Genomic DNA, 19214 nt, shown 5'->3' with positions numbered 1-19214 from the left:
GTCAAACAGGAAAGAAAAGACAGTGCATTCGATACAGCAGCATAAACTCGCTCAGTTTCCAACGGTGTCAGCGATGGCATCCGCCTTTCCGCGAGAGAACTGCACGGCATATCTTATGCAGAGCACAGTTCTCTCTAATAATACATTATAGCATGCGCAAACTGTAAGTATGGTGAAGTTAAACAAAAGCGAGAATCAGCAGTAACAGCCCGTATTATATATGTGTCTGGATCAGAGTTGCAGTTGTTTAAGGGACTCGGACGCTCATACTTACTCGTCTGTATGTTTTACTAGGTTTTGTGATTATTTCACACCAGCGATGCGCCGTTTCTACAATAACCGAAGCTTGCAGCGATATGAAGCTGTAGAGGTAAACAAATGCACCGCTTTGGCAAATCCCACGTGGAAGGCTGCGCTCCAAGGCTTCTTGAATATGCGAAATGCTTAGTGAATGTGCAGAAGGAATAGAAAAGGCGATGTGATATCGCAGACATCAGCGACAACGAACTCAAGGCAGCCGCCTTGGCAGACGGAACTCAGTGTGCCTTTATCAGCCGCGCTGTTACCACAACAGCGCACTCGGCTCTGTTCACCCACTGTACTCGATGGGTGAACGACATGCTGCCCCGGAGAAACCGTTAATAATTAATCGCGATCCACGAACTGCACAACATACGCACAGCCAACATGGGCGCGGGTACACAAATCAACCGGCAAAATCCCGGACACCCTTCCAAAACGTTTCTAGCGGCGTGCGTCAGAGGGCAGCACAGGAACATGAAAGAGGCGGATTGGTAGAGCCTCGCACGCGAAATTCGAAGGTTGTGGGTTCGGTCCCCACCTGTGGCAAGTTGTTTTTTCATCCAGTTCCATTTCCATTAATTTATCGTTTGTTTATTTCATTTATTAGGCACAAGTAATTTCCGCTATGTTGTCCTTGGTGTCAGTGTTTGTTGGCTTCTTATGATATGACTAATGAAAACGGGCCCCTCGGTAAGACCCTTTCTTCTCGTTTATTACTTAACGAGGGTCTCGAATCCGGCATCATTGATGCCTTCAGGTAGCATGTGTGGGTTTACTGACCAGTCGCCTTCACTCAAGAAGATCACGTTCTCGTGACGCCTGCGGCAGAAAGGACGTTCCACGTCCGCCGCCAAGGTCTGTGGGTGGTGGCACTGGATAACGCACCCAGGGTTCTACTAGGAAACCTAAATACCCAAGAAAGTGGATGGGGAAACGGCGCCGCGGTAGCTTAATTGGTAGAGCACCGTACATGAAATGCGAAGGTTGTGAGTTCGGTTCCCACCTGCGGCAAGTTGTTTTCTCACTGTCATTTCTGTTGACTCATCGTTTCTTTATTTCATTTATTAAGCACAAGTAATTTCGCCTATGCTGTCCTTGATGTCAGTGTTTGTTGGCTTCTTACGGTACGCCAAATAAAAACGGGCCCCTCAGTTAAGCCCCTTTCTTCTGATGTCTCTTAGTGGCGCTCGCAACTCAGCTTTGTTATTTGTTGTTATAGCGCAAGGCACGAACCGAACTCGAAGACAACTGCTTGCCATTAATTAGTCCGTAATATAGGATACCACTTTATTGCGTGTGATGTCATTAGTGACGTCACTACTTCCCAATTCCGGGTTTTCAGCATTTCTCCAGTTGTGGTCACGTGGCCATTCACTAAAATCTACAATTCCGGTGTTTGGCGTGCGGTAATCAGTGATTTCTAATTAAATGTAATTATTACAGACACTTCAGTAACTCAACTTCTAACTAACCTTATGGCGTGACATCACATGTATAATGAAATCCACTAATTTTTTACTATACTACTTTCCTTCTGTTCTTTTTCTGATTGATATTGAATTTCGTCTCCGGCCGTCTCAGTGATTTTTAATTATTCCAGGCACTTCAGTAACATGTAACTAAACTTATGCCGTGACATCTTATCTATGGGCAGGTGGACTTGTTTACCTTTTTTCCGGTGAGCGCTTTTCGCCGTTTACCAAATGTTATCACTCAGCGTGGGACGCGCCCGCATGTATCGAAAGTTTCTAGAATGTTATCGATGGATCTGTTGTGACCGAAGCTTGTGTGATCTGATTGCATGTGCAACGTGAATTGTGTAGAACTTTCTGGAAGACAGGCGGGCACCATCGATTACTCTGGAACCTTCGATGACTCGGGTATAAAAGCCGACGCGCTTGACCGGCAGATCAGATTTTCGACAATCGCCGACTATGTTCGTCGCTGTCGCTATGCTTTAAGTGTAGCCTGTTTTTGTGGGCACAGGTTCGCTACCGTCACTACTGCGTGACATCTGGTGAAGGTCACGCACCACCGCATAACATACGGCTGTCAAAAAACACGCCTAGCGTCTTCGCAGAACGAACAAGCTCTATTCTTGAAGAACCTATTATAATGTCGGTCTTTAGGTTCGCACCTTTATTTTTTGGTTGAAATAAAATAGCTTTTGTTTTGTCAGTGTTTATTTTTGAAGCCATTATCTTGTGATCATCTCTGTATTTTTGCAAGAACAGAGTTCGCGGTTGAAACCAGGCTTGCAATGCTGTTCCATGAATAAAGCACCGTAGTATCATCTGCATAGATTATGTATTTAGCTTTACTATCGACAAGAACAAGGTCATCTAAGTATACATTGAAAAGAAGGGGGCCCAATGTGCTCCCTTGGGAAACACCAACTGTTACTTGCTTCAACTGGGAGCAGATGCCATTAATTTCAACGAGTTGATACCGCTGATTTAAAAAAGATTTCACTATATCCAAAGCAATACAACGAATACCCTAGTACCCTAGCTTCTTTAACAAAAGTTCATGCCTTACTGAAGTCGATAAGAACTCCGAGCGCGAGCATCTCGTTTTCAAAATTTCGCAATATTTAGGTTCACTATCGACAAGAACAAGGTCATTTAAGTATACATTGAAAAGAAGGGGGCCCAATGTGCTCCCTTGGGGAACACCAACTGTTACTTGCTTGAACTGGCTCACATTCAGTAGTAGGATATAAGAAAATACTATCGGGGCCCCTGACCTGAACATAGCGGATGGCATTTCTATTTACACATAAGCCAGCTGCATTAACAAAAAAATTATTGAAACAATCCGGAAGTACTTCATCCGGGATGTCAATGCCATCTTTAAATATCTCAATATTTGCATGCGACGACGACGTTCGATTTAGCGTAACATTTAGTTTTTCCCAAGTTTTTTTACTATCATTTTGACGAGACATGAAGTATTCGCATTCATAAGAGGTCTTGGCTTTCCGAAGCATATTCGTTAGCTTATTGCGGTGGCCTGTAAATATGTGTAGATCGGTTATATTACGCGACTTAACAAGCCTATTATAGAGCATGTTCTTGAACTTTATTTTTCGAAAGAGGTCGTCCATGATCCACGGTTTGCGAATGTGCGAAGAACGCTTGCGTCTAGTTCGCAGAGGAAAGTTTTCTTGGTAACACGCGCTGAAAACACGCAGAAATTCCTCATATGCCGATTGGGCACATTGTGTGGCATATACATCACTCCAGTCGAGTAACTGAATCTGTCTGCGAAACGTTTCTAGACGGTTTGGTGCAATCATTTGGCTGGGCAAAAGACGCTGTCCTTTCTTTTCGGTGCATCGTTTGGGACAGAAGAAAACGGGCATATGGTCGCTCAGGCTACACGAAAGAACGGCGGCTTTAATGATAGCCGTTGAAGCACCGGTTATAAACAAATACACGCAAGTGGACGTGGCATAGGTTACTCGTGTTGGGACGGAGATTATCTCCGTCCCAACAGATAACGATAAGATAACGATAACGATAAGTGGCGTCAATCGCCGATATCGTCAAAGAAGAGGTTCAGCGATCGCTTGGACTTTCTGAAGTGCAACCAGATTCACCGCAGCCCCAGCCGGAAGCGATGACCTATCGTCACCCATCGTCGAGGTCCCCCTCCGCGACCGCACCAGGGCCCTGTAACACCGTAATTCCGTCATCCACCACCGCCACATCCAGCACGCCCACCCGTCGCCCAGCGCACCTATGCGAGGAAGACGGACATTTGGCGAGCGCCCGACCAACGCCCGCTCTGCTATCACTGCGCAGAAGCCGGTTATGTGCATCACCGATGCCCACATCGCGACTTGGGGCTGGTAGGGTTCGCTGCCAACGCGCCTCGTCCACAGCTTGGAGAGCGCCCACGTGACATCGCCGACTACCTCACCGCCACTCAGTGGAGTTCTAGATGACAGTCCTGTTCGCCCTCACCAGGCCGCTACTTGTCGTCACAACGCCGACCATACACAGGCCCAGACCGGTGCGGTCTGCGAGCCCTTATTCGTAAAACTAAAAGCAGAAACTGATGGAGGTGCGGGCGCTGTTCCTCGAACTGACAAAGGTCCTCCACCGCTGACGAAGACGCCGAAAATTCTGTCTCGACCACATATCCATGATGCGCGGCCATGCCGACCAAGTCTGGAAGCACAGAATACGCCGACGAAAGATAACCTGACGGCGCCACGTAACAGCGACAGGTCAGCCCGATGCAGCCGTGATCCGATGTCAAGACCTAACTGCGATACAAAGGCAAAGAATCACTGACCTCGACGTGCTTCTCGATGGCCACGCAGTCACCGCAGGAGCCCACTACTCCGTCATGAGTGGACCCATCGCCACCCAGTTGAAGAACGTTAAGACTGCATGGGAAGGCCCTCAAATTCGAAACACTGGAGTACACCTAATAACACCGACTGGAATCTGCACGGAAAGAATTACCGTCCATGACTGGACTTACCCTGCCATATTCGTTATCCTCCAACAGTATTCACAAGAAGTCATTCTCGGCATGGATTTCCTGAACCAACACAGCGCAATCATCGACCTCAAGTCGAAATTGACAATGCTGTCGGAAGATCAAGCGTTACCGTTAGAGAGCTGTCGTAGTCACTGTGGTGTCTGACTCAGACCAGACGCATGACACTGGACCACGCAAGCGCAGTATGTACAATCGCTTTATTCGTCACAGTAAAGCCACTTATATAGCAAAACATATTGCATGACGATGACAATATGTACGCTGAAAGAAACGAAACTGAAACAATAAAGAAGGATACAATAGTCATCATGGCTTAAGTGGGCTCGAAGAGCAAGTGAGCTACCTACTTCGCTCTGGCATTGTAAACGTAAAACGCCTCATCGAGGGCGAGCAATGTCTATTTTCCAACCGTGAAATTTCCGCCCCAAGAGGGATCGCTCGACTGCACTGAGGAAAAGGAAAATTGATGCTGACAAACATCAGCCAGGACTTCAAGCACACCAACAAGGACACGACGATCGCATACATCGAGGAAATTGTGGAAGCCAGCAATGCGTCTGTCCTCTCGGATTCTGCCGCATCGACCCCGACGACCATATTTCCCGAGACAGACATCGACATTATTCTAAGTCTCGCCATGCTTAAGCAGCAAGAACTGAGAATTCTACTCCGACGATACAAAGGCTGCTTTCCGACGTCATCGAGGATTCGACAAACACCAGTCGCCAAGCATCGCAAAGTGCGAACAGTGCGCTCGACCACTTCGCCAGAGCCCTTACCAAGTTTCGACGCCAGAACGTGAACCTTTAAGACAATAAGTCGACAAAACGCTGCACGACGACAAAATCCAGCCGTCCAAAAGCCGGTGGGCATCTCCTGTTGTCTTGGTAAAGAAAAACGACTGACCCTACGTTTCTGCGGCGATTATCGTCGACTGGACAAGATCACTAAGACGGACGTATACCCCTTCCCGCGGATAGACGACGCATGGGATCGGCTCTGGAACGCTAAATACTTCTCGTCGACGGATCTCAAGTCTGGCTACTGGCAAATAGAAGTCGACGGAAGAGATCGCGAAAAGGCCGCCTTCATCACGCCAGACGGCCTCTACAAGTTCAAGGTTATGTCATTGGGACTGTGCTCGGTCGCTTAACGTTCCAGCGCGTCATGGACATGGTGTTAGCCGAATTGAAGTGGAAGATCTGTTTGTTTACTTGTATGACGTCGCCGTCTTCGCCTCAAATTTTGACGATCACCTGAAGCGGCTTGCGACAGTACTAGAGGCCATCAACTCATCAGGGCTCATTGTGAAGTCGGAAAAGTGCTGCTTCGGTTACGGTGAGCTTCTGTTTCTGGGCCATGTCATCAGCAAATCTGGAGTCAGCCCCGACCCGCAGAAGACAGCTGCCATCGCAAAGTTCCAGCAGCCCATCGGCAGGAAGGGAGTGCTTAGATTCCTTCGCATGTGTGCCTACTATAGGCGCTTTGTCAAGGACTGTTCACGCATCGCTGAGCCACTGACACATATAATTAAACGTGACGTCGAGTTCTAGCGGAAAACGCCACAGGCCGAGGCATTTCAAAAACTCCAACGAGGCATGCAATTGTCACCGGTACTTGCGCACTTCGACGAGGACACGCATACAGAAATCCACACTGTAGTTAGGCGTCGGTGCCGTCCTAGTCCGGAGGAAAGACGGACATGAACAACAATGGCTTACGCTAGCCGGTCGCTGTCAAAAGCGGAAGGCAATTGTGCTACGACCGAAAAGGAATGCCTCGCCGTCATTTGGGCTACAGCTAAATTTCGCCCTTACCTATATGCCAGGCTATTCAGAGTCGTCAGCGACCATATAGCATTGTGTTGGCTAGCGAATATAAAGGACCGATCAGGACGGCTGGCGCGGTCGAGGCTCAGACTGCAAGAATATTATGTCACTGTAACCTACAAGCCCGGACAAAACGCTCTGATGCTGATTGCCTATTACGCGCCCCCATTGATCCGCCACCGTAAGATAAGGAGGATGATGACGCTTTCCTTGGAATAATAAGCGCGGAAGACTTTGCTGAACAGCAACGAGCAGACCCGGAGCTACAAAGCCTCGTCGAGTATGACATTTTCCCTAGAGCATTGAAGTGAGTATTGTCTTCGTTCTCGCTAAAAAACATCCTACTCGTAAAGAAAAACTTTTCACCAGTTCGCGCCAACTACCTTCTTGCTCTCTCAGCGCTGCACCCAGAAGTAATGCCACCCTACATGACGATCAGATCGCTGAGCACCTTGGATTCTCCTGGACGCTATCGAGGATACAGGAAAAGTATAACTGGAGGCGCCTGACCGCCAACGTCGCCCGTTACATCAAGACATGCCTAGAATGTCAGCGACGAAAGACACCAACGACTAGGGCAGCGGGATTACCACAGCTGATCGAGCCTCCTTGCCGATCATTTCAGCAGATCGGGAAGGACTTGTTAGGACCCTTTCCGACGTCAACATCCGGAGATAAGTGGATCGTTGTAGCTACTGACTACCTCACCCGCTTTGCTCAAATGAAAGCTCTGCCGAAAGGTAGCGCAGCCGAAGTGGCGAAATGCTTCGTCGAGAACATCCTGCTGTGACATGGCGCCCCAGAAGTCCAGATCACCGACAGAGGAACGGACTTTACAAGGGAGTTTACCCGAGCCATTCTGCAATGCAGTCAGACAAGCCACGGGGGGACAACTGCCTACCACCTGAAGACGAATCGTCTTACGGAGCGCCTGAATAAGGCCCACGCCGACATGCTAGCAATGTACGTCGACGTCATACGTAACCATACGTAACCATGCGTAACCATACGTAACCATACGTAACCATACGTAACCATGCGTCACCTTCGCGTACAACACAGCGGTGCAAGAAAAAACACAGATCGCGCCGTTCAAGCTGGTTTACGGCAGGAATACGATGACGACTCTCGATGCTATGCTGCCGCACGTCACCGAAGAAGAGAATCTTGACCTCGCCAACTATCTCCAGCGCACTGAAGAAGCCCGACAGCTCGCCCGCCTGCGAATCAAGAATCACCAGAGGCCCAATAGCCGACACTTCAATTTGCGAAGGCGCTACGTCGGGTACCAGCCCGGCGACCGCGTTCGGGTTTGGGCACCAATACGCTGGCGAGGACTTAGCGAGAAGCTTTTACGCCACTACCTCGGAGCCTACAAGATAATCCGACACATTGGCGCGCTCTACTATGATGTCGTACCAGACGGCATTTCACTATCACAGCGGCGCCGCTCACGACCTGAAATAGTACACGTTGTGTGACTTAAGCCGTTCTAGCAGCGCTAATGAACTTAGGGATTTTGCGTAGCTGACTCTTGGACTTTAGTTTTTTGAACATTGTCACTTTGGAGGTTGTTTTTTTGATAGTTTCCTTTTGTGTTTAGCTCTCCTGTCATGTTTGTAGCGTCGGGACGACGCTTTTGGAGGGGAATACATTGACACGTCGACTTGTTTATCTTTTCCGGGTGAGCGCCTTTCATCGTCTAAGAAATGTTATCGCTCAGCGTAGGACGCGCCCGCCTCTATCGCAAGTTTCCAGAATGTTATCGATGATTCTATTGTCACCGAAGTTTGTGTAATCTGATTGCATATGCGACGCAAATTGTGTAGAAGTTTTTGTAAGACACGCCGGCACCATCGATTACTCTGGAATCTTCTATGAATTGTGTATAAAAGCCGACGCGCTTGACCGGCAGAGCAGATTTTTGATGATGGCCGGCTGTCTTCGCCGCTGTCGCTATGCTTTAAGTGTAGCCTGTTTTTGTGGGCAAAGGTTCGCCCAATAAAAGTTAGTTTCGTCCATTCACAGTATTGCTACTGTGTTCTTTCCGTCACTACTACATGACACCATGATGAAACCCGAGGATTTTGTACTGCACTACTTTTTTTCTATCTTTCTGATTTTTTTTTTCGTCCCCGGTCGTCTCACTGATTTCTAGTCATTTCTACCTATTGCAGACACTTCAGTAACTCAACTTGTAACGAGAATTATGCCGTGATAAGGTATCCATAATGAAACCCACGAACTTTATACTGCAGTGTTTTCTTTCTATTTTCTTCTTATTTATTTTGAACTTCCTCCCCATCGTCTCTGTTGGCGAAGCGGAAGTGCTGCACAAAAAAGAAGAGTGTCACTCGGTGCTTGTGCCACTAAAAAGAAGCATGGCGTTTACAAACGCGTTGCTCTGCACAAAAAGCAGACATGATCTTTCTGTGAATCGCATTTGTAGTGGTGTTTTTCAGAGCACTGAATTACATGTCAGTCTCGTTCGCTTTATATGTATTATTAGATGCAGTTTACAAATTTATTTTACGTTTTCTTTTGCTGGGCTACAAAGTTGTAAGCATGATTGTTTCTAACTAACTTAACAATTTGCCAGTTTTTTCAACAACATTGTTAAATAAATTGACACTATGTCCTTTTCACCACGTGTTCCTTTAAATGCGACAAACAATCAATATTGGTGTAGTGCTGGCCGAGAAAAAAAAGTGGCAGTTTCACCCAAAGGGGGAAGCATCGATTGCGATAGCTAATTACTATACATCGGTCGTATAAACTTGTAAACGTAGCCATACTAACTAAATTTACAAGCATAGTGTCGCGCGCGTTGAAACAAATATGGACACATCTCACTCGATGACTGCGGGAACTCATTGTCAAAACGCTTCAGTGAGGAACCGCGGCAGCAGCAGCGAGTGAATTGACCTTCGAGCAGCCGCTCTCATCAGCGTCGCAGATGACGTTCAAGATACAGCCGCCAGACGTAGAATGCGCCCGTGCACGACGGGCGCTTCCTGCCCGCTCTGGTCCATTGCGTGCGCGAGATGGAGCCGCGATGACCGGCTTACCGTCGCACGCCTTCACTCGCACACACGGCATACGGCGCGTGGCGACTAGTTTATCGCCATTGGACTTTACGCCGAACCTCAAGGCAGCGCCGATGTGGATGGCAGAAATGTGCCTCGAGTGTCCATATAATTGCTATCACAATAAAGGTTGTTTAGGAGAAAGCAATCGTTTGGAAGCTCCTATCTTAACACATGGAAATCGACAAATCGTTTTTTTGTATGTCCGTACTTTGCATTTAGCTGCTGTTTAGGATAACACCAGTTAGCCCAAGCTACCGCTTTGGTCAAGGCTTTGTTCGCTGTCGACGCACGCAAATAAATATAATCGAGAAATCTCATGTGAGATATTGCTTTTATGAAGGAATATGCAAAGTAAATTTTGAAGGGGCACTTTTCATGTTTGTATTTCTGATTTGTTGGCTGCTTCGGCTGGCAGAAAGGCAATAAAGAAAGAGCAACAATAAACATGAGATATTTCCTATGAGACTTCTCTTGGGAGTCATTCAAGTGCACTTCTCATCCTTGCCACTTTTATCGCCGACCGATCATGCCACTAGGATTCGAATAGTGCAAGCTTACTTATCACAGAACCAACGCCGTCTGAAGTGCTTGTTATATTGCTGACTGCCTTTTTTCGTTTCGTAATTGTGTTTTCAATTGAGCGCCCAATATTGTCACGTGGTAGTGACGGTGAAGAAAGAAGCAGTACGGTGGAATACAAAACTAGCTTTTATTGGGCGAACCTGTGCCCACAAAACAGGCTACACTTATAGCACAACGAAAGCGGCGAACACGCTCGGCGATCGTCGAAAATCTCATCAGCGGGTCAAGCGCGTCGGCTTTTATAGAGCAGTCGTCGAATGTTCCAGACTAATCGTTGGGACCCGCATGCCTTCTACAATGTTCCACACCATTCGCGTCAAGCGATGAAATCAGATAACACAAGGTTCGGCGACAACAGAAAGCGGATAGAAGCATCGACAACTTTCCAGAAACTTCGGATAAATGCAGGCGCGTCCCGCGCTGTGCGATAACATTTGCTAGGCGGCAAAACGTGTCGCTCGATAAAGATAAGTACACGCGTCAATATATACTTTCTAGCTCTTTAACTTTCGCGTGAATTAGCCCTAAGGTATCGCAGAAATGTTATACTTAGTAAAATATTACACACTTGCAACGCATTATTTTTCGTTTTTGTTTTGTTATTAGGTCCTCAGAAAAATACCTTTGGATCTGACACCAATAACACTAGCGGCGTCCCCCCCGTCTTTCTGTCGCTTTGCCAGTCTCGCTTGCGCTACATGATGCTGAGTAGATCATAAGTACGGTCGCTTGGCGCAAACTAGGAAGGAGGGGAGGGAACAAGGGGAGCGCTACATGCACTGTACATGATGCCATATGAGCCAGCCCATCAGTCTACCACATCGAAATAAGGTTCAGCGCTCATACGTGCCAAAGCCGTGGGGGATTCCGAATTTATTTTTGTCACGTGTGGTTTTTTTTTAACGTGCACCCAATTATCGGTACACGGGCGTTTTCTCATTTCGCCCGCATCGAAGTGCGGGCACGGCGACCGGGATTCGACCCCGCGATCTCGTGCTTAGCAGCGCAAGGCCAAATCCACTAAGCAACCACGGCGAAGGACCCTGTAGAATAATGAGAGCAGCATTCCGGGCAAGTTTGTAATCCTTCAGCACTTGGAAGCAAGCGTTTGTAGGCATAAGATGAGTGCAATTAGAATGCTCACATGACACGAAATTGATCACACAGACAATAAAAATACTCGTCGCCTGCGCCGTTTTGCTCCCCCCACACAAACTGAAACTGTGCATGAACTGCAACTGTTTTAAGTTGCGGTTGTCCATCCGAGCGAATCCATGAGGAATTGCATAAATCTTGCATTCGTGTGGTGCTAGTTTTGAATCAGTGTGGTACCATTAAAATACGCATTCATTGCGTAGATGATTGGTCTGTGATAGAACATTAGAGCAATATCGGTAACAAAGCTCTATGACAACGGAAATATTCGCTTCGTTTTTGTAAGACAGCCTAACGTATCTTTTTTTTTATTCTTGCGTCCCATGCACTCCTAATTACAGGAACCCTCTACCGGCTGATATAGTTTTCATTTCTGACCATTACCTATATTGTCCGGTCATACACAGTCACGTGTTTGATGACGCGTGAAATGTTTTTTTTTATACGCTGTACTTCGCATTGCATCTTTATTCGAACCTAATGTTGCGTTAGCCTAAAATTGCCTCCCCATATGTTTTGTAGAGGTTATTAATGTTGTAGATGTTATTACATTTGATGTTTTGTTTGGTTAATTTATGTACCTACTCCCCTCTCTAAAGCTCTGTGCGCCTGATCGTAAAATAAATAAATGAATGAATAAATAAATTAATAAACAAATAAATAAATAGGGTTATGGGAAAAAGCGCGAAATTATCGGAGAGAGCAAAGCGAAAATCTGTTACCATTACTAGCAAACTCCAATACAGTATACTACAGTCAACTCTACCTTTTTTCATTCTATTTTTGTTACGTTTGTATACACTCCTTATTGCGGCCATAAAAGCAGCAATAAAGTTGTGTCTATTAGCCAATAGCCACTGAAACTCCGATTGCAGATTCTCAAGGAAGGACCGGGTGGCTCGAACGACGCTGAATTGGTGCCACAGGAAAAAACGAAGGACGTCGATGACTGTCCCTGTCGTCATCGCAAAGAAAAGCCGGTCATCTTGCTGCCGCCTCTCGGGGCGGAGTGCACGGGCGCCGACTGCCTGCCAAGAGATCCGGTCATCCCTGCGGAACAGATACCGTACGTGCCGGAGGTTAAGACGCCCGAGAAGCCGCTGGACTCCTTCGTACCACCGGCGCCCGATAACCCAAAGTACCCCGACGTAAATCCTGAAAAGCCTCAAGGTGAGTACGCCGGTGCGAGTGCAGCTTGAGACTTGAGCAACGCGACGCTTGCGCTTAGACAGCTTTTACGCCTATTGAATGGACGGCAGCTTTCGAATTAAGTGCGAATGATACATAGAGGTGACGTTGTGTTTTCATAATTTTGGCGTCATGAAGGGCATCGTTAAACAAAAGACGCCAAAAATTGCGAGCTCTTCAGAGAAGGGTGATGGGTAGGCCTGGCTGGTTTTTCATTTTAGATTGCGTGGTACATTTTAGTGTATGGTACCTCACACAAGCTTTGTTCGTTATCAAGGAAAAGCACCCCTCTCAAAAAAACAAGCAGCCCAGTGTGAGTTCAGGCACCGCAACCGTTACGTGTATTGTGTGCAGGCGGCACACAATCCCTTTGAAATGCGGCGCATGCCACGTAGGTCAGACAGGCAGGTGTCTGAACGATTGTCTGCGTGAACATGCGAATAATGTTCAAAATGGAAAAGAAGGTTTCTTAGCCCTGCACGGTAGTGCATGCGGTTGCACCCCTCTGTTTGGAAAAACAGAAGTAATCTTCACACACAGGGATTATCGAACGCGCATAATCATAGAATCGTCTAGAATAGCACGTGAAGAATGTCTGTGCACAAACAAGTCATCCCTGGCCTTGTTACGAAGGGAGTTAGTATTCTTAGGCAAGGGCGGCGAGAACAGTGAACGGTGGTGACATCTGCAAATTGCTTTTCTTTTTGGTTTTTTCTTCATTTTTTTTTCATCCGCATTGTTTGTTTTTTACATATGTATTTTTCAGAATCAGAATCCACTTTATTTCCAACACACTAGTTGGGGGCCCCCAGGCAAAAAGCTGTCCCAGACAGCTTGACGGGACCTAGGTGCCTACAGAGAGCAGCAGGCAGTTGATTTCACAAATTCGAACAATTGTAAATACATACAGACATTATGAAGAAGAAATGAACTTGTTTCATACAGATGCAGCATACAAGCTGGACACTATCACAGAATGCATAAACAGTGCAGGAAATCTAGCAGCCAGGGGAAAAGAGAGAAAGTTAATTGTTTTATCAGGTAATCATGCACCTCCGATTTAAACGTGCCGAGTGGGGCACTGAAATTAATGTGATTCTTTATGAGGTTGTATAGTGTTGGGGACGTATTCTGAAACGTTCGCCGCGGCGAAGCTTTCGCACTGGCCACGCCTCCGCCGTTGCGGCGCGCTCTGAATGGCTGCTTTGACAAAACCGGAAATTCATGTGGCGCAAGTGAATTTCCGGTTTTGTCAAAGCAGCCATTCAGAGCGCGCCGCAACGGCGGAGGCGTGGCCAGTGCGAAAAATTCGCCGCGGCGAACGTTTCAGAATACGTCCCTTGGTATGCAGTAATCCAGCCTAGATCTACCGTAATTTGTACGTGTACGCGGCACTAGTATTAGCCTGTTACGTATGCTGTAGTCATACGGGGAATGTTCTGTATTGTGTGGGAGTTTATTTTTATACATATAGAGAGATAGTTTATAGTCATATAACTTAGACGCTTTAAGCATACTATGCTTAATAAATGACCAGTGGGTAATAGGGTGGGGTGTTAATTAAAGTTCTCAAAGATTCTTAATACCTTGTTTTGGAGCCGCTCCAGTTTATTATAGTTGGTGGTTGTTGTAGTGCCCCAAACTAAACTGCAATATGAAAGACGTGAGTAAAAATTAGCATAATATATTGCATTCTTTAGTCTAATTGGAATTAATTCCCTCAGTCTGTAGAGGCAACCAACTGCTTTGCCTAATTCAATCGTGAGCTTAGTAACGTGCATGTTCCAAGACATTGTTTCTTCGAACCAAACCCCCCAAAACTTTTCAGATGCAACGCGTTGCAGGGCCATTCCTTGAAAGTTTAGGGTGAGCTCGAAATCGCTTTGTTTGTTGAGAGGTTTAAAAATATTATATTTAGTTTTTTTTAATATTTAAGGCTAATCTGTTAGAGTTCAACCACTGTTCAAGGTTAATTAGGCAATTGTTTATTGTGTTTAGGTGGGCTAAAGTTGGTGCGGAAAAGAAAATATTAGTATCATCAGCATACATGACCAGTTTGGCAGAATTAGGCGCATCACATAAGTCATTGATATAAAGTAAAACAATAAGGGCCCTAGAATCGACCACTGAGGCACTCCATGCTTTACCACAGTAGTCGGAGATGACAAGCCATCGACTTTCACACACTGTTTCCTATTGTAAAGATATCTCTTTATGAGATCATGGGCAACGCCACGTACGCCATAGTCATGCAGTTTTGACAGCAGAATATTATGATTTACACCATCAAATGCTTTTCTTAAATCAATGAACAATCCCACAGTAAAAAGTCTGTTTTCTATGTTGCTAATAATTTCATTCTTGATTAGTAATAGCGCCATTTCGGTAGATTTCCCTTTCTGGAAGCCATATTGTGAATCATTCCCAACGCCGTATTTAGTGAGAAAGTTTTTGAGCCGTGTATCAATGACATTCTCGAAAACTTCGGACAAGATGGGCATAACAGATATTGGTCAGCAGTTTGCTATAACACTGACGGCTCCACCTTTGTGAACAGGGGTTATACGTGCCAGTTTAAGGTCAGAGGGAAATATACCAGTCTCTAACATTTGATTAATTATGAATGTCAGCAGTAAGGCTATAATACACGCCACATGCTTAATAGCTACAGCGCTCAGGCCATCCAACCCGGCGGCGACGTTGTTTTTATTTCTGGAAATGAAATTTGTGACTTCTGGTTCGGTAACCGGTGAAAGAATAATTGAATTAGCCAGTATTGTACGTGCAAACTGTGGCGTTTTAGTACAATCACTATAGCTCTTCGGAGGCAAGTAGTAGCCAACGGTGGAAAAAAATTCGTTCATTTCTGTTAGGGCGTCGTCATCCGTCTTGCCGTGAGGAAAAGCTGCAATATTAATTGAGCACTGAACATTATAGTTATTAGACAAATTATGGATCTCCTACCATAATTTTCTTTGACTGTTGTATATTTTAGCAAACAGGGACTGATAGAAGGAGATCTTAGCCTTTTTTAAATCAGCGTTTAATTTATTACGATATGATTTGAATTCTGTGAGAAAGGCAGCATCACGTGATTGAACGAATCTATGGTACATTTTGCCTTTGGCTTTTATTCTTTTATGCAAGCTGCTTGTAATCCAAGGCTTGCGTATTCTTTTGCTTCGTTTTGTGTTATGTATCAAAGGGAAATGTTTTTCATAGCAGGCTATGATTTTCTTGATAGAGATATGGTAGGCCTGACCGGGATCACTTTCGGCGTAAACATTGTCCCATGCTATCAGTTCTGTATCAGAATAAAAATTATTGAGCGAAGCGGAGTTAATGTCGCGATAACTTGGGTTGTTATTTTTGTGCCTTTTTGGACCTACTGGTATAAACGTGAAAATCGGGAGATGATGACTAATATCAAGGGAAAAATCACCTGTTAAGTACTGGTCGCAAGGAACGCTGGCGATACTGATATCATGAAGTGTGGCGCTGGTTCGAGTTATACGCGTAGGAAACGTAATCAGATTTGCGCAGGCAAAAGTACGAAGGGTGTTTTGAAAATGTTCACTGGATGCGTCACCACTGAGCATATTGATGTTCACATCGCCCATTTCTAAAAATGATGTGCGCATTGAATGTAGACTAGGCAGCAAAGTTTCCATGAACTCAAAGAATTCGGACTTAAGTCCTAAATGTGGCCTATAAACTGCTGCAATAACAACATTCGTAAGTCTTACTACTAGACACTCTACATTGGCTTTAATACAAGTTAGTTCATCAACAACATCACAAGCAATACAATTTTTGCTGTACAGAGATATACCTCCTCCACGGTTAGTGGACCGCGTAATTCCGTGATAATTATATCCTGGTATATTTGGTGCGTTATCGTTTGCAGAAAGCCAGGATTCTGTGAACCATATGGCATCAAATTTTATCGATAGGCTATCGAAAAACATGCGTAAGCTGTTCATGTTATTTTTAATGCTACGAGCGTTTAAATGGAATGCAATGAAGTAAGTAGATGACACGTCAGTGTTGAAGTTTTCAATTTCATAGTATCTACATTCTGCCATGGCAGCCATGACTGTTAGGTTATATCCAAAAAACAAATGTTATATCAACGCCAACCTTAAGGTTGCATTTTACCCAGATCTTCTCGGCAGGCAATCTTTAACATGTCTGATGATTCTGATTTCCTTTCGAAGGTTTTTCCGCCACGCGTCCAAACGAATTTCCATCCTACTTCTCGGTTTCTTTCTTTTTCAATTTGCGGCTCCCAGTAACTACTTGCCCTGCCTTGTTCGGTGCTCGTTGACGTATATAGGGCCAGTTGTCCTAAAGCCATGTGCTGTCGTAGATAGGCGTGCCTTCTTCGCCTAGGCCAGCACAGAATTTCGCTTGTCCCGCTGCACAAAACGTACCACAATGTTCTTTACGCCAGTCTTATTTGTTCCACCTCTGTGGAAAATGTCAACCTCATCACGTGCCAACGGCTCACCCACGGCTACACAAATATTTTGGACAGTGTCAAAAGGCTCTCCCTCATCAGGCACACCTTTTTTTTTTTTTTCAAGGTTGTTCGGCCGTGAGTACTGCTCCGATTCTTCAATTTTCGTCTGTAGTTATTTTCAGCAGCGAGTCTTTCGTTGCTGTTTCGCGTTGCGACAAGTTCTCCTCGTAACGTCTTCATTTCCAAGGTGAGCGCATTGACACTGTCACAGCTTTCACTGAAATGTTCCACACTTTGTTTGAAGGAGCGAAGTTAAGCACGGATTTCACGTTTGAAATCCTCGAATGCTTTAGCCAGATCCCTCCCGCTTGCCATGACCAAATATTCAAGGGAAACAATGTTACTCCTGTTTGGCAGCAGTGCATGCAGCAACAATGGCAGAACTTGAAAAGGTAATACGATCTTACCTGTACAGAAAAATGACTGGTGAGTGTTGTAGAACCCACACGCACTGCTGCCAAACTGGAGGAAATACACAGGGCACTCAGTATATATAGGCAGCGTCCAGTAGCTTGGCGGGTCACAGCGCAGGCGCGGGGACGTCGACGTACACTAGCTGATCCTGGGGGATAGCAGTGCGGAGATAGCCGACGAAAACGGCGCCTGTCCTCGTGAGGTAACTGCCTTCCTTGCGCAGTTTCAGCCACGCAAAAGCCGATGGATCGCGCCGAGCAAGAGTGCACCTGTACAGAAAAATGACTGGTGAGTGTTGTACAACCCACACGCACTGCTGCCAAACGTCGTTATCCCTCTGTTTTTTAATATTATTGCAGGAAGAAAGCAGGCCCACGAGTGTCAAATATAGAATATTTACAACTGGTGTATACGGCGTTCAGCCAACTGCCAGACTTCGTCTTCCTCTAGTCTAAATCAACTTCTTCCTTCCCTTCACCGTAACATCACCCTCCCGGCGGGGTAGCTCCTTCCCGGTGCAAGTTATAGAGCCTCACTTAGTGGGGGGACATAGGGCTTGACCCTGGCGACGTGAACAACATCGTTGGTGACGTTGGGAGGCACTGAAGGCTTACCGACTGCGGCGATCTCATATGTTACGTCCAACAGTTGGTGTAAGATCTGGTACGGACCAGAAGAGCGGAAAAGTAGTTTTTCCGACAAGTCGACGCGACGTGAAGGCGTCCAGAGAAGGACAAGGGAACCCGGTGAAAAATGGTGGTCTCGGTGCCGAAGGCCGTAGCGTCGCTTTTGAGAAGCTTGCGAGACTGTGAGGCGATGACGGGCGACATCTCGGGCCTGGGCGGCTAAGTCAATAGCATCGCGAGCGTAACCAGTGCTGGGTAATTGTACTGCGGAAGGTAGCAACGTGCCAAAGGACAAGGTGTGGTCGCGGCCCTACAAAAGGTAAAATGGTGAAAATCCGACAGTGTCGTGACGGGACGAGTTGTATACGAAAGTTATATATAGTAAAGCGACGTCCCAGTCGCGGTGATCGTCAGAAACGTACATGGCCAGCATTTCAGTTAGTGTGCGGTTGAGTCGCACGGTGAGGCCGTTCGTTTGAGGGTGGTACGCGGTAGCCATCTGGTGTTCTGTAGAACAGGACGAAGCAGATCATCGACGACCTTCGATAGAAAGTAGAGTCCGCGATCGGTCAGCAACTGACGAGGGGCGCCGTGGTGCAGGATGACGTCGTACAGTAAGAAGTCGGCGACATCTGTAGCACAGCTGGTTGGCAGCGCTCGTGCGATGGCATATCTCGTGGCATCTTCGGCCACTACAGCAATCCATTTGTTTCCTTTGATGGTAATTGGAAAGGGACCAAGAAGGTCGAGGCCCACACGGAAGAAGGGCTCTGTAGGTATATCAATGGGTTGAAGCAAACCAGCGGGAGGCATCGCAGGCGTCTTCCGGCGCTGACACAGGTCGCAAGAAGCGACATAACGGCGCACAGGGCGATAAATGCCGGGCCAGAAGAAACGGCGCCACAGGCGGTCGTAAGTACGAGTGATGCCCAGATGTCCAGTGGTAGGAGCGTCGTGAATTTGCTGGAGTACGGCGAGTCGAAAGTGCTTG

The 19214-nt window shown here is 46.4% G+C and overlaps 1 protein-coding gene across 1 annotated transcript in view; it reads left to right on the top strand.

Annotated features, from left to right (window-relative positions):
- The window catches only part of LOC135896651 (trithorax group protein osa-like), a 238164-nt gene that overhangs the window by 115078 nt on the left and 103872 nt on the right, over positions 1-19214 (top strand). Inside the window, exon 4 of the mRNA XM_065425128.2 lies at positions 12349-12643. Coding sequence (XP_065281200.2) covers positions 12349-12643 — 295 coding nt within the window. The remainder of the gene's footprint in view (positions 1-12348; positions 12644-19214) is intronic.

Source organism: Dermacentor albipictus, chromosome 8 (genome assembly GCF_038994185.2).
Source record: "Dermacentor albipictus isolate Rhodes 1998 colony chromosome 8, USDA_Dalb.pri_finalv2, whole genome shotgun sequence".
Lineage (NCBI taxonomy): Eukaryota > Metazoa > Arthropoda > Arachnida > Ixodida > Ixodidae > Dermacentor > Dermacentor albipictus.
Note: the sequence above shows the minus strand (reverse complement) of the source record. Positions and strands in the feature narration are given on the sequence as shown.